The sequence below is a fragment of the Crinia signifera genome, chromosome 12 (assembly GCF_055691185.1).
Source record: "Crinia signifera chromosome 12, ASM5569118v1, whole genome shotgun sequence".
NCBI lineage: Eukaryota > Metazoa > Chordata > Amphibia > Anura > Myobatrachidae > Crinia > Crinia signifera.
Window position 1 is genome coordinate 30,493,969 of NC_139228.1, and position 23,136 is coordinate 30,517,104.

Genomic DNA, 23,136 nt, shown 5'->3' on the forward strand with positions numbered 1-23,136 from the left:
CGCATTGGGTCAGACCCTACAGAATGAACCAGCAGCAGGATCAATCTGTCGGATCGGACCCATCAGCGGCACATTGCGATGTATCCGGCTCGATTCCGAGGTGTATGCCAGCAGTAGCGCACTGCTGGCACACACCTTTCTGTATGTCCTTCTTCCGGGTGGTGGGTGCTGAGCGAGGGAGGCCAGTCATCTGACACGTTTTAAAAAAAAATTCTAAAACCTGCCGTGGCCCATCGTGCCCGTCCAGCTGATCACCGCCTGCTGCTCAGCACCCACCGGCCACCCCACTGCTCCTCCCCACCCGCCGCCTGCCCCACTGCTCCTCACCGCCCACTGCAGCTCCCCGGTTACATGTGATAAATCACATGTGAGTTATCACATGTGAGCCTCCCGGGGCACTGCCGGATGGCTTGCAGTAGAATTGGGTCTGAGCCCATCTGTGCTCACTAAAACCTGGACTATTAGGAGTACATCTACTAAAACGGGAGTTCTATTAAAGAGAGGACGTTGCCCATAGCAACCAATCCAATTCTATCTATTATCTTCTAAAAGGTGCTAAATAAATAACAGTTGAATTTGATTGGGCAACCTCCTCTCTTCAATAGAACTCCCATCTTAGTAAATGTGAGCGCAGAGGTTGGGAAACATTGATCACATATAATTGTTTCTGTATCTAAGCTCAGAGACATGAATCCATTCTATATGTAACGTCAGAGTGTAATGGCTATTACATCACACATGGTATGTAGATGATGTGAAACATTTAAACACTGTTACATTTCTTCACATTCTACTCTTTAATATTACTGTTTTATGTATTTTTGTACAAATTGACTAAAATCAGCAGAACATACAGAAATACATTTTTGATTTAAGTGCAAAAAAAATGTATGTTAGAGGCTATGAATGCCTCTACCTAATACCATGGGTAATATGTCTTCCAATTAGTTATAAAATTGCCTCAGTGTTTCATAGGATCAGCCATGTTTGATAACTACAGTGAGTGGCTGAAATCTATATAAAATGGTGGCACATAAATGACCCGTTATACAATAAAAGGAAGTTGTCTGACATTTGCTGATGCTACAGTGGTGGCACCGGGTTGGTGACACCTGGTGTGGCCAATAGCCACCCTTCTCCCTGGCGTATCAAGGTCACCTGAAAGGGGGTGTGGCCTTGTGAAGAGGGGTAAGGCCTCACAGGAAGTCCAGGGGCGTGGCTTCATGGGATGTCCCCCGTTTATATCAGTCTGGGACATATGGGTGCGGTCCACAACCCCAAGTTGTGACACCTTTGTGGTCCTATACACATTTCAGTGAACCATTGAAATTCTTCTTAATGTATTTCATTTAAATAATGAATCATCTGTTGTTTCAGAAATAAACCAGTATGAGAAAAAAATACCAAATACATGTTAAGTGCACCTAATATCGGCACCCAGTAGAGCACAGGTTCTCAAACTCGGTCCTCATGACTCCACACAGTGCATGTTTTGCAGATCTCCTCACAGAATCACAAGTGAAATAATTAGCTCCACCTGTGCATCCTGTAAAATGTGTCAATGAGTAATGAATGCACCCGTGTACCTACCGGGTGACCTGGAAAAAGTGAACTGTGTGGGGTCCTCAGGACCGAGTTTGAGAACACCTGCAGTAGAGGCAGACATGGAAGCTGCCTCATCAAAGAAGAAGAAGATCATATGAATGTCTCTACTGTGCAGAGATTTTAGGTGCATTTTAGATACAACGAACAATCATACCATAAGCACACTTGGAAATAATGCAAACTTGTGAATTCCTTGGGAATTAGCCTTTGAAGAAAATTGTTGCTTTTTTTGCATAACCATGATCCTTTGAAAACACAAAGAATCACACAAAGTGGAGAAGAGAAAACATGGAAAACTGGATAATCTTCCTCAAATGTCTGACTCCCCCTCAAACAAGTTGAAGTTGGTTCCCGGAGTACCGTCCAGTCTAGTCTAGCGATAGCTTGAAGAACGCAATTTCATTTATACTCTGGTGTGTCTACAGGTTCGTGAAGAACCGGCTGAGGCAGTTGCTGTTGCAGCCACACCCGATGCAGTTGGCGAGTCCTCATCTGTGGTCTCGCCCTGGTCTTCTCTTTGGAGGCCAAGGCTGATGTGACTTTGTAGGGCTGCTGGTGTCAACCATTCTTTAGGAAGGCAGCTCTGAAGAAATGGGATACACGAGCTGAAGTAAGCTAATCGATTGACCCAACGTGGGATCTCCTTCCCACACAGCATCTGGAAAGTGGATAAACTGTGTTAAAACTTAGAAATGCCTTTTATCTCGGTGGAAGACATATATAACCAGGACGCATGGGTATGACTATAGGCAGGACTCCTATAATTATCAGAGTATTACAATTTTAACAATATGCCATAGTTTGCAGATCAACCAGATCCCTTGGGGGAAATTTACTAAGATGGGAGGTCTATTTCACATGGGCAACCAATCAGATGCTATCTATTATATTCTAGAAGGTGCTACATAAATAAGAAGTAGATTCTGATTGGTTGTCCATAGCAACATCCCATGTAAAATATAACTCCATTCTTAGTAGATTTCTCCCTTTAAATGGATCTGGACTTGAGGTTGACATTCTTTTGGTCAAGAGTCAATACGTCGACCACTATTGGTCAACATGTATTAGGTTGAAATGGACAATACTGTAGGTCAACACAAGCTAAAGGTCAACAAGGCAATGACCGATAAATGAAAAGGTCAGCATGAGTTTTTCATAATTTTATTTAAATAATGTAACTTTTTCAGAAAGGAAAATCAGTCCCGGGCACCAAAATTCCTAGTGGCAGCCCAGTTAAAGGGCATTGCCCAGCATTTACGGAGGACTGGCAAATTGGATACCAGGGGCGTAACTAACTATTCAGAGCCCCCCCGCCGCACGTTTATTCGGCGCCCCCCACCTAACCTGCCCCCCCTTCTTACCCGCGGTCTGCGTCGTCTCGCCCGGCTCTCTGTCGGGACCTTCCTGACGTCACGGTCCTGACCGGCTCCTGCTGCTACAATGAAAATGGACTCTTAGAAAATGGCTGCCCCCATACTGCAGACAGAAAACTGTCTGCAGTATGGGGGCAGCCATTTTCTAATTGTCAGTTTTCATTGCAGCAGGAGCCGGCCGGGACCGTGACGTCAGGAAGGTCCCGACAGAGAGCCGGGTGAGACGCAGACCGCGGGTAACTATAGCCCCGCAGCCCCCCCCGGCGGCGCCCCCAATTTCTCTGCGCCCCCCCGCCACTGCAGGGGCTGCGGAGCTATAGTTACGCCACTGTTGGATACATAATACTGTGCCCACATGAAGGTTCTTCAAGAGAAAGTTAAAATAGGCATTTGTGCTGGATGAGATCAAATCTTGTCAGATATCAATATGTGCATAACACCGTGTACTAATTGTAAGGTTGCGAGCAGGGCCCTTCTACCATTTCACTGTCTGTAACAACCCAGTTTATTTCCAATTGTAAAGCGCAACGGAACCTGCTGCGCCGTATAAGAAAATATATTGCCTGGCAATAAGAAATTGTTGTCAGTAATCAGGAGTGTTGCAGACATACAACAAACTGCAGGCGTGCAACATGAAGTCTAAGGAGGGGATTCAATCTGGGACTCCGACTGTTGGTATCCCGGGCCATTTTCACCCGATCTGACAGTAGCTCGACAGTTGGAATTCAATGTTCCGACTGTCGAGTGTCGGAAAGCCCGTGGATCGGTGAAAACGACCGCAGAATGTCGACAAACAGCCGAGAATTCAACAATCCACAGCTGGTTCCAACAAAGCAGAATCTGACCCTTCATTGAATAGGTGAGTGGCGATATCTCCCCTGTCGGGAAATATCGCCACAGATTGTATACCCCCATAATTGTAATTACAGAAATGAGTGGGCACATGTTGCTCATTTTCCATGCACATGTATTTAATGTCTGACATCAGCGCACTGTGTGTGAATATTTATAACACTGGTGTCTTTTCTTCACATCTTTTCTACAGCAGCTGTTCTTTGTGTGATGCTATAATCTAATCATACTCTCCCCAGATTTATCTGAATGAGAGAAGCAGCAGCAGGGGACGTGGCTGCCATGTTAACAGCATGCAGGGGACAAGAAAGCAAATCAGTACTGTGCCAGACAGGTGGGGCCGCCTTGCTACAGACCTCAGCTAGAGCTGCAGAGAAATGATTGCAATTTTTGTGCATTAAGTGGTAAGCGTTGCCTTTGTACTCCTTCCCCAGCTCCTCCATGATGTTATCAATGTCCTCCTCTGTGAAATCTGTTGTGCCCAGGGCAATGGCTTCCCTGTGGGAAAGACAAATGACATGTGAGGTGGGTCCTGGTATTGACCAAAAACAATAAAGAAATCTCTACTGCACCGTACATATCAATATGCAAGAACTTGTAATTCACACAATAAAAAAAGCAACTTTTATTAAAGACTAGTTAAAAGCCTGTCAAAATAATGGATTCTGCAATGTACTGTACTTTCACTTTGAGATGTGGCAGTTTTTACTTTCACTTTGAGCTGTGACAGTTTTATCCCACAAACTGTTCATCGAACCCCCAGTCCCTATCTGCTCCTACCTCCAATCTCTGTCTTAGCAGCTCCCTCTCCATATCCAGCAAGCTTGAAACAGATCAGTGTCCCTACAAAAATTGCTTTCACTTTCTGTTAGTTTAGCACACAAAGGAGTCATTTGGTCCATCAAGTGGCCTCTAGTGGTCAGTGGCAATAGATAGATAGATAGATGAATAAGGGAAAATATAAAATGGTCTTCTAACAGTTTTGATACATTCTGTTATACTGCAGTGAGCGCAGAGGCGCTCTAAGGTAGGAGGGGGCCCATATGCAGGCTCCGATCGGGCCCCTCTTCTCCGGCGGTGCAGTAGACTCTGGCATGTGTAGGTCTCCAAGAACATAGTGACTGTGCTGAGTTCCCGTGGACATCCCTATTGCATATGCACAAATCCCCTGAGAAAATGGCAGCAGTGGCCATGTTCCCAGTGATATTTGCAGCTCAGCAGCCAGCTGAGACAGAGCCGACAGAGCAGTAAGTATAACTAAATGAGTGCAGGGTATGCAGCATGGGCCCCCTTGGACCCAGGGCTCCATGTGTACCACACACCTTGCCAGGGTGCCATCACAAATTGTGGGGCCCAGGACTGACAAAAAAAGGCAGGGCCCCCCACCTCTATTATAGTGCCAGCATTTTCGCCATTGTCCTCAGCGCATGGAAGTACAGTAGGGTGGCTACATCTTATGCAGTTTGTCCCATCGAAGTCAAGGGGAACCACTGATCGGCTGAGAGTAGTGATACATGGCTCTGTCAACCAATCAATGGCAGCCCATTAATTTCAATGGGACAACATTGATTTCAATGACACCACTCTCTGTCCCCTGCCTGTCATTGCGTGTTCCATGCCACTCCTCTGCGCCTCTCACATTTTTGGTGGGGTGGGCTATCTGCACCCCCACCCCCATTCCAATGCACCTGGTAGGGACTTAATATTAAATACAGTGTTACAGCCTACACACAGAGCCAGCCCCAGGCCTCTTTCTTTCACAAAATTACCTTCCACCCTTCTCGTTAGCAATGCAGTCTGTGCTCCTGGCGTGACGTGATATCGCAGGCTAGCCTTCAGATGGGCTTCTCTGTGTCTTGCGGCTCACCGGCTTGAGCGGCGAGTGGCCAGTGCTGATGACAGAAGGGGGCTTCGGAGCTGGTGGGTGTGGCGGGTGACCTATGGCCCGCCGCTGAGAAAAGAAGGGGTCTCTGAGGCTGGTGGGTGGTGTGCTGTGTGAAGCAGGGAGACACAGCTGATAAGAGAACGGGACTATGGGGATCGGAGGCAGCTTGAGGTGCAGCAGCCTGGGTCCTGTCCTCTGTTAGAGCAGCCAGGCCCAGGACAGTTGTGCCCATAGTATTCCCCTGATGGCGACCCTGCATCTTGCACCCATTATAGATAAGCCAGTGAGTGGAAGTCACTTGAGACTAAACTGAAGTTTAGGGAGGGCTTTCCAAGGGTGTGTATCCAGGAAACTACTGCACTGTATAAGAAGCTGTTAATAAATAACGCACCCAATCAGGTTCTATGTGATTCACAGGGCCGTAGACAGCCTGTCCAGGCCTCAGTACTGTCCCCTTTTAAAACAAAGAGATGAAAAAGCTATTGTTTATGGTAACCTGTACAGGGGGGTGGCACGCCACCCCTCAGCCAGGACCAAGATGGGTCACAATCCGTATGGTTCCTAACCCCCCTGTTGCAATTAGCTTCAGCAGCCTATCTGGACCCACCGCAGCCCAGCACGCTGTAACTGTGTGATTAGGCTGACAGGTAAAAAGGAGACGAAGGGCCCCCACTAAGCCCCTCCAACAAGCCAAGGCCTAGGTCAGGCATGTCCAAAATGTGTCTCTCCAGCTGTTGTGAAACTACACATCCCAGCATGCCTTGCCATAGTTTTAGCATTCCCTAATAGCACAACTGTGGCAAGGCATGATGGGAATTGTAATTTCACAACAGCTGGAGGGCCATAGTTTGGTCATGCCTGGCCTAAGTGATTAGTTACCCCCCCCCCCTATCCCCAAGTTGGTACCACTGCTAATACACCTCCCACATAGTGATTTTTATTTATTTTTTCACATAGGAAAGGTCTGACCACAAGAAAGCAGAACATTTGTATTGCTAATCTATGCAAAATAATGATACATTGTACAGAGATCTGTGATTATAAATGATGTCTGTATAAGTGTGAGGGAAACATTTGATACATGAAAATTATAATGCAGAAAAATGTTTGATGTGAGAATTATTGCATTTTAAAAGAAGCGTTGTACTAATATACTATGGGACTGGGATTAGGAATCTAGAATTTATTAAAAGAGTTAAATACATTTGCAAATTGAATTAAAATTCAATAATAATTGAAATTCATTGAAAACATATACAGGACTATAATGAATTACTTACTTGAATTTAAATGTCTCTCCGAGTTCCACGGCGCTGCCTGGTGTGATTTCAAAAATTCCACTGAAAGGATAGGGGTGACCCCCATAGGCAAACTCTGTAATTAAAGATACAGAATTTTATCCATTTACAAAATGTATGCACCTCACATAGTTTATATATATAATTTGTGCCAATTTAGGGTTATTTAGATCTGATCACTGGGCTATGAATTTGAAGCCTAACTGATTATCGATCAATGTGCCTGTGTACGGATTGTAGTGCACATATGTCTTTTTTTCATTTCTATCCGTACGCAAGTTGATTGACAGAAAGCCAGTGTTTTGCGGTGGTGACTGGACATTTTCTTGGGGTGTCAGGGAAAATGCAGGCATTTTGATAAAGATTCAAGTATTGAATCTTTATTTAAGCTGGTGTATGTCCAACGTGTGCAGCTGTAATCAACACAGTACTGTATGGTGAGACTGTATCATTCATTACATTTGTCAGTATATGATCATTTTTCTCTACAAGATTATTCAAGCTCCGTCAGTATCCTTGGAGATCCGTGATTGACAGAAATCTTATAATTAGAATTTAAAATGTGACTGGAGCGAGTATCACTTGGCGATCTATTTAAAGACATACTTGCCGACTTTTGAAGTTACCTCTCCAGGAGAAGCCTGGAGAAGAGAACCACATCTGCACTTCGGCGGGCGGGAACAATGCTGGCGTCAAAAGCCCCGCCCCCAAGCCACACAAATGTCAATTTTGTTTCACCCCCTCCTGTGGACCCACAAATTCCGGAATTTGTTTCAGCGGGTCTGCGGGAGGCGGGGCTTTGGGCAGCATGTGGGAGAATTGCCCACCTTCCTGGGGGGGCCAGGAGGGGGACCCAACTTTCGGGAGCCTCCCGGCATTCCCGGAGGGTAGGCAAGTATGTTTATAGAGCTGTATCATTAGTTTCTGTTACCTGTGATAAAAAGGATCTTTGCTAGTTGGGGGTTCAAGTACCGGAACCTTACTGTTTGGGACCCACCAGGTGAGGTCATCAAGTTGCGGTTGGTGAGCCCATATTTTTTTGCCACAATAATGCTAAGCACTTCAAATGTATTCTGTTATATTGCAGAGTTAATTATAATGACCGAAGAGGAAAAGCAGGTAGGCAGCGATGGTGGGCGTTGTTAGGCCCTGCCCCCTCACAAGGAAACTACCATGATTGGCTGAATATTTGCATTGGGGTGAGGCAAATATGACCTAATTAGCATATGATTGCATCATTAGGCCCCGCCCTCTCCACCAGGACCGCAGTCATTTCCTCACTCTTCCTACTTCCCTTGCAAGCGGGCACAATGCAGCAGGGGTGCCTATTCTTCCGCAGCTGCAGGACACTACCTGAAAATGTGCGTGTATCCTGCAGGATCCAGGAGAATAGGCAAGGATGGAATTATAATTATTCTGATGAGCGGTGCTTAGTATTTGTAGTGTGCGTCTGCATGTTCTATCTTTTTTTTGCTTTGTGTTATTCAAGGAGCTGATAAAACTTCCTATTACAAAAGTATGGGGAAAGTGACCTGACGATTATTCAGTAACCTGAGGTAAATTTCACGTTCTGTGGTCAGAGATGGATCTTTTGGATTGCGAGGTGGAGCAAATGCATTTATGTTATTTCTGTGTAGTGCAAATACCGTCTGCCCCTGCATGTAGCCCACTGAAGTTAGACAGCTTTATTTCGTTTAGTTTTCAGTTGGAACACACCCCACCCAAATCTAAATTTCTTTGCACATGTTCCATCTGCCCCACCTGCACTGCAACTTGGTTGTGCCCATTTGCTTCCATTTTGCTTTGCTGACAAATCTGAATAAGGCCCTCTTTTGCCATACACTGCATGTCACACACACCAATGATGGATCGACCGCTGACCATACTGGGTCCTTTTTGGAATTTAATGTACTGTTAAACAACTTAAAAGAAGAGGATTCAATAAGCAATTGTGATTAGATTCTATTCATATTTCATACCCCATTCACATAGAATTCCCTGTGTAACCCTTAGCAGCTCTGACTACAATAAAAAAAAACAAGACAAAAAACAAATAGCCTTGTATTCAGCAGCGCAGACAAAGAGCGCACAATGTATTTGTCAGGAGCAGCGCAGACAATGCGAGCACAATGTATTTGTCAGGAGCATTGAACAGATGACGAAGGAGAGGTGTAATTGTTTTACAATGTCACAGACTTGACATTAGGAAAGAAGCAGAGAGAGTGAATATAGATTAGTGGTTCTGGATGAGATGCAGACGGGAGTTGCAGGACGCTATATACTGTAGCACTTTGTATCATTTATATTTCTCACATTAATAGATTTATATATTTCACAGGACACAATGGGGTAGATGTATTAAGCCTGGTGAAGAGATAAACTGGAGATAAAGTGGAAGGAGATAATGCACCAGCCAATCAGATGTGTTTGAAATATGACAGTTGGGAGTTGATTGGCTGGTGTGTTATCTCCTTCCACCTTTTCTCCACTTTATCTCCACTTTATCTCTTCGCCAGGCTTAATACATCTGCCCCAAAGGTCCTTATTCTGGTTCACTCGCAAAGGCAAATTTCTTCTCTAATGGACAAAACCATGTGCACTGCAGGTGGGGCTGATGTAACATGTGCAGAGTAAGATTTGGGTTAATTATTTTGTTTCTGTGCAGGGAAAATACTGAAGGCTTTATTTTTACACAGCTAAATGCCTAAAAAAGTATTAAGTATCACCCAAATATATCAGGAGGGACCGCAACAGGAATATCCGATCAACATCGGGCAGCAGCGCTTCGCATCCATGGGCTACCGCCATTCTGATATGGTAGCCCATTTTAGCCTATGGGCTACACACTGCCACCGAGCAGTGTGGTCAGCGGGGTCGGCGACGGGTCAGAGCTAACCATGCTCCCCCCCCCCCGTTCCCAGCTCAGCACATCGCAGGGGCGAGCTCCTTTCGGAGCCCTGCCCCTGCAAGCTGGTGGTGATACATTCAGGTGGTAGGATCGCACAATCAAGGATACATTGTGAATGTGATCCTTGATAAATGGGCCCCTAAGAGAGGAGGGTGCCCGTATGCAGTCTCTGTCTGGGCCCCCTCCTCTTACCAAGGAACACAGTGGGGATGCGGTTGCTAGGTGGATAGTATCTAGACATTTTTTAGGGGATGACCTCTAGGTGGATAGCCATTAACGTTGTTCATGAGTGGCTGCAGACCCTGGTGTTGAAGGTTAGTGGCTCCAGAGGGGAGGGGCTGCAGTTCAGAATTCAAATAGAGTAGCCACACCCATTGGCAGTGGGTGTGGCTCCCCTATTTGAATTCTGAACCGTGCTGCAGTCCCACCTCCCTCTGGACTGTCTCACATCTGGGATTTCTCCATACAGTCTGAAAATCAGAAGAGGCCTGCAATTCCTGACACTGTCCCCATGGCCACTTCTCCATGGAAGGTGCAGTATATACTTTATTTCTATATATAAAGAAAGTGTAGCACTTACCTCTGCCATAAATCTCTATTCCTGAATGAAATACTCCTATGCCCAATGTAGAGGTGTATTCATTTATCCAATACTGCAAAACAAAATATGGATTGTTTATGGTTAAAGAGCACAAGTAAGTGAAAATAAGAAATATATAGTACTCCATCATGACAATAATACCATGACAAATTCATAATTCAGTGTTACAAGAATATCACAAAATGTAAATTTACCAATAGGATATCTGAAAGCTGTGTTGTAACCCATAGCAACGACCATATGATGATATTCCATTTATTATCCTGGTCAAGGAAACCAATGTTGAACTGGAGCCTGAAGGGCCCATCAGGGGAATGCAGGGATAGGGGCCCATGTGTAGGGGTGTGGCCAGTCTCCAGAGGGGGCATGGCCAGCCACTGTAGAATACAAAATACTGATAGTACATGCAGTGTACCTGTTTAGAAAATACACCTGTGCAGTATAAGGTAACATATGTATAATGCATACCTCCCAACTGTTTCAATTTTTGTGGGACAGTCCCTTTATTTGGGACTGTCCCATCCCACCTGCGGCAGGCAGTGTCCCTCAGTGGGGAGGGGGGTGGGGGCAGTTGGAAGATGCACACAGCTTCTATTCACTGACAGAGAGGGGCCAGGGGCATGTCAGCAGCTCTCAGTGCGCTGACCATGCCCTCCTCAGCGGTAAAAACAGGGGCATGGCGGGAGTGCAGTGATCATAGTCCACGCCCCCTGACCACAAGGCCACACACCCTATTTTCAGAAATGTCCCTCCACCACTTGCCCCAAGGGGAGGTATGATAAAGTGTATTTCAAATGCACAGTCACAGTATATAACCCCATTTCACACAAAAAAAGCAAAGTACTGTAACTGGTCAAACATTTCTGACTGCTTATTTGCTGTTCAACAAGTGTCCTTTTCTTGTGTGGAAAGGTCAACCCAGGTCGAAATTCCCAGGTCTTCGACCCTGGGTTTTTACCAGGGTTTAAACCCTGGCAATTTTGACCTGGTTGACCCTTTCACACAGAAAAAATACCAATGTTAATATGCAAATTAAAGGTCTATGCACTAAACCTAGGAGAGAGGTCAAGTACCAGTCAGCTCCATGACATTTTTCAAACACAACTTGCGCAATGGCAGTTAGGGGCTGATTGGCTGATACTTGAGGCCATAAGTAATAGGGTGTGAGAATCAGCAAGTGAGATATTTTGGGAGAGTTTTCCCGTTTTTTTGAAAGCGGCAATCCAGGTTGATGTTGATATGTAAATTGCCGCTTTCAAACAATGGGAAAACTCTTCTAAAATCTCTAACTTGCTGATTCTCACACCCTATTACATATGTTCCTTTATCTCTGTCCTCTTTATCTCTCTCCAAGGATTAGTACATCCACCCCTATAAACCTTTATGTTTGATCATGTGTCTGCCAGACGTCCCCCCCTCCTCTCCCCACACCTCTCACCTTACAATTGATATTGGGACAGTTTGACTGATAGGAGGTGCAGTGTAATGACCATAAGAGGATGCAGGGGTCTATCTGCTTTGGCCTGGTGGGAAATTAACATGAAATTAACATGAAACAGGTCTTGTCACCTTACTCAAACCACCCTTATATACAGTATAAGCATACCTTGTCTCCTCTCAGTGAAGACCCTAGAGAGGAGACTGTCAGCAGCACTTCTGGGGACGGGGCCTGATGTAGACGTCATTAAGTCCCACCCCCAGTAATGCATATCCCGTAATTTTGCGGGTCTTTGAGGAGGGGGCGGGGCCAAAAAGCCACGAATCGCGGTCATTTAATGCTGCCGCCAGGGAGATGCGCGCACATGGGGGAGGGGGGGGGGGGGTTGGTTGTCCGGCAGTATCCGGGAGGGTTGCCCACCTTCCGGGGGGACAGGAGGGGGACCCGATTTTCGAGGGGCCTCCAGGCCATTACGGGCGGTTAGGCAACCCACAGTATAAGTAACCATCTCATGATTTTTCCCATCACATCTACTTGCAGTGTAGCAGGGGGTGATTCAGGCAGCGGAGTGGGTGTGCGTTCACCAGGGCGGTGTTAACTTGCTAGCGAGCAGGTCTGAATCAGCCTGATATGTTGACTTAATACAATCTGAGCCAGCAAACTGTATTCTCTGCAATGTTTTATTGCGAAAACCTTAAAACAGTTTTCATCAATCTCTTGTCTGCAGCTAATTGCCCTAATTCATCCCAGTAAGAATTCATTTGACACGTTTTTTTTTACTTACAGTAAATTGAGAGTAGCGAAAAATGTAATTTAAAGGGATGGACTCCATAACAAACCCACAAGAATTGTCACAGCGGCGTTCCTTATTTCCACCTGCCCGTGCTATTTTCCATGGAGAAAGCAATTATAGAGGGATTATGGAATCATCTTGATAAAGCTCAGACTTGTCTTGGAAATCAGCTGTCTGTGCGAAGTGATAATATACTTCATTTTGACAGTTTTAGGACGGGGATTTAACACTGGAAAATATATATGTACAATTCTCAAAAAAAAGTCAAATGTTTTCAAAAATAAATTGTATACGTAAACTATATTTATTTTTGTGTCCAAATGTATATTCTGACTTCCCACCCTCTCTCTGTGAGTTGGGTACACTTGCTCATATACTTACCTGACATAGGAAAAGCATAAAGCTTTATATGCATGTGATCTTCCATATAGATAGTGGGGTACAGTCATTTATCACGATTGTGACAGCTAGATTTAAAAAAAAGTGGTTGTTATACAAGCAATAAAAGAAGCCTTGATATGACCACATTTTTTATTATATAGTAGTTAAAAGCCTGTCAAAATGATGGCTTAGTCCCTATCTACTCCATACCTCCCAACAGTCCCGATTTTATCGGGACAGTCCCGATTGTCAGGGCCTGTCCCGCTGTCCCACCCGTGGGTGGCAGTGTCCCACGGTGTGGGGGGGCTGTTGGGAGTCCCCCCTGTCAGCTGCTAAGCAGCGGGGAATAAACGCTATGCGCATGCGCACAGTGTCTATTCCCGCAGCCAGAGGCGTAGCTACGGTGGAGCCGGCGGAGCATGTGCTCCAGGCGCTGCAATGTAACCTGGCGCCGGAGACATGCACTCTGCCGCCGGCTCCCCCGCCCTCCTGCTCGCCCGCTCCCCGCTCCCAGCTAAAAGAGAAAATCCGTCGAGCGCTCTTACTGCGCATGCGCCGGATTTGGACGCCCGTGCCATGGATTGCGGCGCCATGACGTCACAACAACTGCGCTCTCTCCTTCCCCTGCTCAGTGGCGGGCTGGGCCGGCCCCGGCTGTTTCGGGAGGCCCGCGAATCAGCAAGACAGAACAGAACTGTCACCGCACATTTTCCTGTGCGCACACCACGGCCCGGGTACACGAAGACACAGCAGGTGCCACTGCCACCCCCCGACTCGGAAGCAGGCCCCATCGGATGAAGCAGCAGCAGCAGTGCCACAAGAAGCAGGGAGCTGATAGCACTGCAGCCTTCCAGCGGTAAGGGGAATTAGTACTTTCAACTGTCAATTGAATCCCCGGAGCAATGGACTGAAGTCACCACCCAGGGAAGGTGGTGTCAGTGTGAATGTGGTGGCCGGTGGGGGGGGGGGAGGATTACTATATTTATATGGAGCCCCACTACAGTTTGTAATGAGGGGGGGAGGGGGTTGGTGTTTGCAATTGCGTATGGGGCTGCACTGGGGTTTTGATGTGTTGGTGGGGAATGGGGGGGGGGGGACTGGAGGAGTTGTGGCAAAGTATATATGATTAGATGGATATATGTTAGGCAGTGTATGTTTGCATATATGTATGGTGAGTGGAGGTGGGTGCATGTATGTATATATGATACCATCATTGTATGTATATATGTATGAATGAGAGAGGCAGTGTATGTATGTATAAAAGTGGTGGTGTGAGTGACAGGGTTTATGTATGTATGATCACGACATGGTGTATGTATATGTATGAGAGCGACAGGGTTTATGTATGTTTGTATGTATGAGAGCGACAGGGTTTATGTATGTATGAGAGCGACAGGGTTTATGTATGTATGTATGAGAGCGACAGGGTTTATGTATGTATGAGAGCGGCAGGGTTTATGTATGTATGTATGCATGTATGAGAGCGGAAGGGACCGGGTGTATGTATGTATGAGAGCGGCAGTGTTTATGTATGTATGATCACGACATGGTGTATGTATATGTATGAGAGCGACAGGGTTTATGTATGTTTGTATGTATGAGAGCGACAGGGTTTATGTGTGTATGTATGTATGAGAGCGACAGGGTTTATGTATGTATGTATGTATGTATGTATGTATGAGAGCGACAGGGTTTATGTATGTATGTATGAGAGCGACAGGGTTTATGTATGTATGTATGAGAGCGGCAGGGTTTATGTATGTATGTATGAGAGCGACAGGGTTTATGTATGTATGAGAGCGGCAGGGTTTATGTATGTATGTATGAGAGCGGAAGGGACCGAGTGTATGTATGTATGAGAGCAGCAGGGTTTATGTATGTATGTATGTATGTATGAGAGCGACAGGGTTTATGTATGTATGTATGTATGAGAGCGGCAGGGTGTATGTATGTATGAGAGCGACAGGGTTTATGTATGTACCGTATGACAGTGTTTATGTATGTATGAGAGTGGCAGGGTGTATGTATGTATGAGAGTGGCAGGGTGTATGTATGTATGAGAGTGGCAGGGTGTATGTATGTATGAGTGGCAGGGTGTATGTATGTATGTATGAGAGTGGCAGGGTGTATGTATGTATGTATGAGAGTGGCAGGGTGTATGTATGTATGTATGAGAGCGGCAGGGTGTATGTATGTATGAGAGTGGCAGGGTGTATGTATGTATGAGTGGCAGGGTGTATGTATGTATGTATGAGAGTGGCAGGGTGTATGTATGTATGTATGAGAGCGGCAGGGTGTATGTATGTATGTATGAGAGCGGCAGGGTGTATGTATGTATGTATGAGAGCGGCAGGGTGTATGTATGTATGTATGTATGAGAGCGGCAGGGTGTATGTATGTATGTATGAGAGCGGCAGGGTGTATGTATGTATGTATGAGAGTGGCAGGGTGTATGTATGTATGAGAGTGGCAGGGTGTATGTATGTATGAGAGTGGCAGGGTGTATGTATGTATGTATGAGAGTGGCAGGGTGTATCTATGTATGAATGAGTATGTATGTATGAGAGTGATGGCGTTATGTATGAGAGTGATGGTGCATGTATGTATGTATAAGAGTGATGTTGTATGTATGTACAGTATGTATGAAAGTGCCGGTGTATGTATGTATGTATTACAGTGATGTTGAGAGCGACAGTGTTTATGTATGTATGAGAGTGGCAGGGTGTATGTATGTATGAGAGTGGCAGGGTGTATCTATGTATGAATGAGTATGTATGTATGTATGAGAGTGATGGCGTATGTATGAGAGTGATGGTGCATGTATGTATGTATTAGAGTGATGATGTATGTATGTATGTATGTATGTATGAATAAAAGTGCCGGTGTATGTATGTATTACAGTGATGGTGTATGTATGTACAGTATGTATGAGAGTGCAGGTGTATGTATGAGAGTGGTGCTCACAGTAAGTGTGTCAGAAATAAAAGGATATAGTATGTGTGTAAAAGAGAACAAGAATGAGAGACACAGAAAAAGGAAAGACGTAAAGGAATATCAGAGGGAGAAAGAAGGAGACCTATATAAGAAACGGTTACTAAATAAATATGAGAGAGATGAGAGTCCTAGCCCTCTGTGACCCACACAGTCCTGGTGACCCCCATCCTCATTCCCACCCAGAACAGCCACTGCCCAGATCGCCCAGATCACCCAGAGGGGGGCGCGAAACATGCCCTTGCTCCGGGCACCATGGCACCTAGCTACACCGCTGCCCGCAGCCAGGGGGCTGGGGGCATGGCTAGAGGCTCACATAGCCTCTGGGTCATGCCCCCATAGCGGCAAAATGGGAGCGTGGCCTCGCGGAAGGGCCGCAAGTATAGGCCACGCCCCCAAATTAGGCCACGTCCCGCCTGCTGAGCTTCCGAAGTTGGGAGGTATGCTACTCCTACCTCCAATCTCTGTCTTCACAGCTCCCACTGTCTATATCCAGGAAGTTGAAACATCATTTTGCTTTCACTTTCTGTTAAGGATTTAATTGGTCTGTTGAGTGGCCTCTAGTGGTCATTGGTAGTACTGCGCTTCAGAAGAGGAATTTTTAGCCATATATATATATATATATATAGGGCGTCTTTTTTACACTGAGACAAGGACCGGGTGTGTAGTCCACTCGAGACATATATATATATATATGTTTGAGCAGGAGAATACAAGGTCCCAGTCTTATCACCAACGGGTTTCGCTGTCACTTAAAGAAAGGGCAGCTTTTTCAAGGTGACTGTTATGGGGGCTGAGGCTGGGTTTAAATACCCTCCCTAATTGGTAGAGATTTATAAGTCAAGGCAAATCATGCCTTTATTACGTTCATATTACTTCACATAGATTACATTATACAATCAGTTATAAAACAAACTCACCATATATAAATAATGCCTCCTATATCACTACAGTACTTGCTATTTGAAAGGCAACATTTTTTTAGGAAAAGCAGATTTTTGCAGGTGTATTTTTTTTTCTTTTGCAGCCCAGCTCAATTAGAATTGAAGTGTTTCAATCAATGGTTCTTAATCAGGCTTTCAGTATTAATCAAGCAAACTCTTGATTAATTGTTACAGTGTCCATGCAAATTACATATTAACATCCAGCAACATAAAATTCAGGATAGAAACACGGGTTATATAGAAGAGAGACGGAGATCACACATTGGGGAACATTTATATAGAAAAATGACTTGTAAGTGCTAATTTGGGATCTCCGCCTTAACCCAGTCATGTCTTTACAATAATACAACATTTTTATAAATTGTATTTATATACAGGTTGAATATCCCTTACCCAAAATACTCGGGACCAGAAGCAGTTTGGATAATGGATTATTCCGTATTTTGGAATATTTTTATATTTCATTGAGGTATCTTTATATCTAATTATTATTATTATTATTATTATTACACATACTTGTCTACGTTTGAAAACTAGTTTCAGGGAGATTATAGTTGGTAGTAGAATTTTGCACAGCGCCGTGTCATGCGCCACCCAAAGGGCGTGGCTAGTTCCATATATGGAGATATTGTGAAAAGAGATTGTGAATGTGGCACCTAGAAGCGTGGGTGTGTACTGCCACATCTGGAAAGGAATCTTTTAAAATTACATATCCAAATGTAGATGCACCCCAAAGCAGTTAGTAAGAGATACTATATTTGATAAATAAAAGTCACTGATAAATGTGAGGGATTGTTCATCTATTGTGTTTTACACGTGGTTCCACATAAATGGCAATGACAAATCTATTAAGGGACACTTCACAGTCACTGTTGAGGCTGTAAGGGCTTCATACAGCAGACAAAAGATTGCAGTGAAGTAGATAATAAGATTACATGCAATGTCAAACATCATAACTGTCACTGTATGGAAAATATTACAAACAACCCTTGCAAAATATATAAAGTTGCCTTTCCCGAGTTATCGTACATCATGACAGGAATGGGCTATTTGAAGTGTTTCTATTGTATATTTTGATGGGGTTTTAGTGGATTAGCAGATTTGTGCTTATACTGTAAATGCCCCTTTATAGGTAAACTGCTCCCACCTAAAGCTTTAGGTGAACGCTGAAGTTACAGGCTGATAATATCACCGTCATCACCATATAATGCAGATAATATCACCGTCATCACCATATAATGCAGATAATATCACAGTCATCACCATATAATGCAGATAATATCACAGTCATCACCATATAATGCAGGTAATATCACAGTCATCACCATATAATGCAGATAATATCACCGTCACCACCATATAATGCAGATAATATCACAGTCATCACCATATAATGCAGATAATATCACAGTCATCACCATATAATGCAGATAATATCACAGTCATCACCATATAATGCAGATAATATCACAGTCATCACCATATAATGCAGATAATATCACAGTCATCACCATATAATGCAGATAATATCACAGTCATCACCATATAATGCAGATAATATCACCGTCATCACCATATAATGCAGATAATATCACAGTCATCACCATATAATGCAGATAATATCACCATCATCGCCATGTAATGCAGATAATATCACCATCATCGCCATGTAATGCAGATAATATCACCGTCTTCACCATATGATGCAGATAATATCACCGTCATCACCATATAATGCAGATAATATCACCGTCATCACCATATAATGCAGATAATATCACAGTCATCACCATATAATGCAGATAATATCACCGTCATCACCATATAATGCAGATAATATCACCGTCATCACCATATAATGCAGATAATATCACAGTCATCACCATATAATGCAGATAATATCACCGTCATCACCATATAATGCAGATAATATCACCGTCATCACCATATAATGCAGATATCACCGTCATCATCATATAATGCAGATAATATCACAGTCATCACCATATAATGCAGATAATATTACAGTCATCACCATATAATGCAGATAATATCACCGTCATCACCATATAATGCAGATCATATCACAGTCATCACCATATAATGCAGATCATATCACCGTCATCACCATATAATGCAGATAATGTCACCGTCATCACCATATAATGCAGATAATATCACCATCATCACCATATAATGCAGATATCACCGTCATTATCATTATCATATAATGCAGATAATATCACAGCCACCACCATATAATGCAGATAATATCACCGTCATCACCATATAATGCAGATCATATCACAGTCATCACCATATAATGCAGATCATATCACAGTCATCACCATATAATGCAGATAATATCACAGTCATCACCATATAATGCAGGTAATATCACAGTCATCACCATATAATGCAGATAATATCACCGTCACCACCATATAATGCAGATAATATCACAGTCATCACCATATAATGCAGATAATATCACAGTCATCACCATATAATGCAGATAATATCACAGTCATCACCATATAATGCAGATAATATCACAGTCATCACCATATAATGCAGATAATATCACAGTCATCACCATATAATGCAGATAATATCACAGTCATCACCATATAATGCAGATAATATCACCGTCATCACCATATAATGCAGATAATATCACAGTCATCACCATATAATGCAGATAATATCACCATCATCGCCATGTAATGCAGATAATATCACCATCATCGCCATGTAATGCAGATAATATCACCGTCTTCACCATATGATGCAGATAATATCACCGTCACCACCATATAATGCAGATAATATCACCGTCATCACCATATAATGCAGATAATATCACAGTCATCACCATATAATGCAGATAATATCACAGTCATCACCATATAATGCAGATTATATCACCGTCATCACCATATAATGCAGATAATATCACAGTCATCACCATATAATGCAGATAATATCACCGTCATCACCATATAATGCAGATAATATCACCGTCATCACCATATAATGCAGATATCACCGTCATCATCATATAATGCAGATAATATCACAGCCACAGTTTGAGGGACCTTAAGAATTTGTTGACCTACGGCTGCTGGGTGCGCAAAACTACTCACTCACTTATCTTCGTTAGTGCTATTAGCCAGACAATCAGCTCCTACTTTCCATGTTATAGGCTGGATTTGAAAAATGACAAGTAGGAGCTGATTGGCTGGCTGTTTATCACTCTCCACGTTATCACTTTTTGAAGCAGCGCAGCGGGCTGTCACGGAAAATTTCCAGGCATACCACTTTTTGCATTAGGTGCCCGCCAGTGGTGCTCCACTGGAGCACCACTGGCGCACTACCTTTAGGGGTCCCCCCGTTACCCCCCCTCCCTCCTGTCTCCCCCTTCCCCTCCGCTCCGGTGATCCCCTGCCGCCAGCCGCCAATCACTATTTGTATCAGTGACGTAGGCGGCAGGCTCGGGGATGGTCGGCGCGGCTCGGGGGGACTCGGGAGAGTTCAGGCACCAGAGTCCTCCCGAGCCGCCGCGAAACATCCCCGAGCCTGCTGCCGGTGTCCTGACTGACAGGCGGCAGGGGGAAGCGGCGGCAGGGGAGCTAGTGGCGGCAGGGGAGCTAACTCGCCGGAGTACTAATGCTGGAGCAGAGGTGAGGGGGGGAGCGGCAGCTTCCCACTATCTGTGGTGGGTTTTGCTGGGGCAGAACAAACCTGCCCCAGTAGGTTTGTCCTGCCCCAGCAAAACCCACCACTCAAGGGGTTAATACATCTGGCCCTAAGAAATAAAGTGGAAGGTGATAACGCACCAACCAATCAGCTGTGTTTGAAATATGACAGTATGGAGTTGATTGGCTGGTGCTTTATCTCCTTCCACTTTATCTCCAGTTTATCTCTTTGCCAGGCTTAATACATCTGCCCCACTGACCCATAGCAACCAATCAGATTCTATCTATTATCTTCTTGAAGGTGCTAAATTAATAAGAAGTAGATTCTGATTGGTTGCTATGGGCAATTATTGAGGGGATCATATAAAATAACGCTGCAGAGGAGAGGGGGGTAAAATGGCAGCTATCAATACAAAATGGCAGGAAGGATACCTCTATCAACAACTAGAGTATTTCTGTCCTTACGTCCTGTGCGGGGGGGGGCTTGGCCTATGCACCCGCCCCTCTCTCATCACGCATACATTTACATGAATTCCCTGACGTATGATGACAGCTGTATGAGACATCTGCCCTGTTCTGCCTGGTAGGCGTAATAACCCATGAGGCACATTCCCAAATCCGGCACTGCCATAACCAGGGCCACAAAACTGTTCTATGACATATTCTCTCCGATTTTATGCAGGAAACAACCTTATTTCCATTAAACCAACAAAACAAAGGAAATGATTCTCCAAAACAAGAGATGTGATTATTACTATACAATTTCCCTGTAGCAGCAGATTCATCGCCATCTGCATCCTTTAGATGTCATATGTTAATATCGCCCAGATTTGCGATGTGATAATTATCATATGTCCCTGCGATGGCTCTCTGGGGTATTATCGTGGTATTTTCATACAAATTGTGAAAAATTCATGTCGACCTTTTGGCGGTCGACCTTCCCATTGTTGACCTAATGCTTGTGTTGACCTTACAACGCTGCCAACCTTAGCTATGTCTACCTATTTCAGGTGTCAAACTAAGCCCTAAGTGGATAACCCAATAACTGATCAATATGTCCCTCAGCCAAGGCTTAGAAATGCTAAACGTTACATCTAGGCCCTTATTCTGGTTCACTCGCAAAGGCAAATTCCTTCTCAAATGGACAAGACCATGTGCACTGCAGGGGGGCAGATGTAACATGTGTAGAGAGAGTTAGATTTGGGTGAGTTATTTTGTTTCTGTGCAGGGTAAATACAGGGGCGGTGGGTGGCACCGGAGCGCCCCAGGCGGGGGCGGGGGTTTGATGCGGCCGCTGCGCTCCACAGGGGGGGGGGGGGGCTGAGTGATGCGGCTGCTGCTGAGCTACACGTGCTGGTGATCCGGCCGCTGCCGCTGCGCTTCACGGGGGGAGAGTTGGCGGGAGATGCGGCGGAGGGAGGGGGGTTGGGGATGCGGCACCGGGCGGGCTCCAGGGGGGTGGGGGTCACTCACCTGCTCCCAGCTCCTTTCTTCTTCTTTGCCCCTGCTGCTGCTGCCCTCTTCTGCTGCACAGTACCGCCCTCCAGTGGCCGGTGCCCTAGGCAAATGCCTAATACTGCCTAGTGGTGGGGCCAGCCCTGGGTAAATACTGGCTGCATTATTTTTACACTGCTCTCACTTGGAAGTAAAACCCCACCCAAATCTAACTCTCTCTGCACATGTTACATCTGCCCCACCTGCAGCGCACATGGTTTTGCCCATTTGAGAAGGAATTTGCCTTTGAGGGTGAACCAGAATAAGGGCCCTAGAATAAAAACCATCAATATCAAACATGTGACATCACTCTACTACATAAAATAATCCATCGCTGGTGCATAACGCCTGATCTCCATCGGCACAGGACATTTTTCTTATACTTTCATTTGTAAAGCGCCAACATAGGACACAGTGCAGTATACTGACTGGATCATTATACAACTATATAATGTACAATGGTATGACAGGGAAGGTGCTGTAAATAGCAAATCTTTGTTGTTAAGAGCAGAACTGTTTGGGGATTATGATAATTCCATTACCAGAGAAGACACCATAGTAAACTGCTGCATGTGTCATCACTGGCATTTTCCTAAAGTCGCCAAATCCACCATTTTCCAAATCCATTCCACCAAATTTCAGTATCTATAGCCCTAGAGGTATGAAAAAATAGTATTTAACGTGCGCAAAATACATTCCAAGTAAGCGCAATAAGACATGATGAAGAGCTATAAAGAAACAATGCCCTCCAGCGCTTAGATCAATTAAGTTAGAAAAAACATCTGTATTACTCCTAAGTGCAACAATCTACAATCTAGAAAAGGGGAAGGATCCATTATCCAGCCTTGATGCAGTGCTGCACATAGATCATCCCT

General features: G+C 44.6%; 1 protein-coding gene across 1 annotated transcript in view; it reads right to left on the reverse strand.

The window, feature by feature from the left end:
• Window positions 1-319: 319 nt before the first annotated feature.
• Window positions 320-23,136, reverse strand: part of LOC146050684 (deubiquitinase DESI2-like) — a 50,689-nt gene continuing 27,872 nt past the window's right edge. Inside the window, exons 2-5 of the mRNA XM_083167816.1 lie at window positions 10,502-10,574; window positions 6,996-7,089; window positions 4,187-4,328; window positions 320-2,263 (exon numbers count right to left, since the gene is read on the reverse strand). Coding sequence (XP_083023942.1) covers window positions 2,009-2,263; window positions 4,187-4,328; window positions 6,996-7,089; window positions 10,502-10,574 — 564 coding nt within the window. The 3' untranslated portion in view covers window positions 320-2,008. The remainder of the gene's footprint in view (window positions 2,264-4,186; window positions 4,329-6,995; window positions 7,090-10,501; window positions 10,575-23,136) is intronic.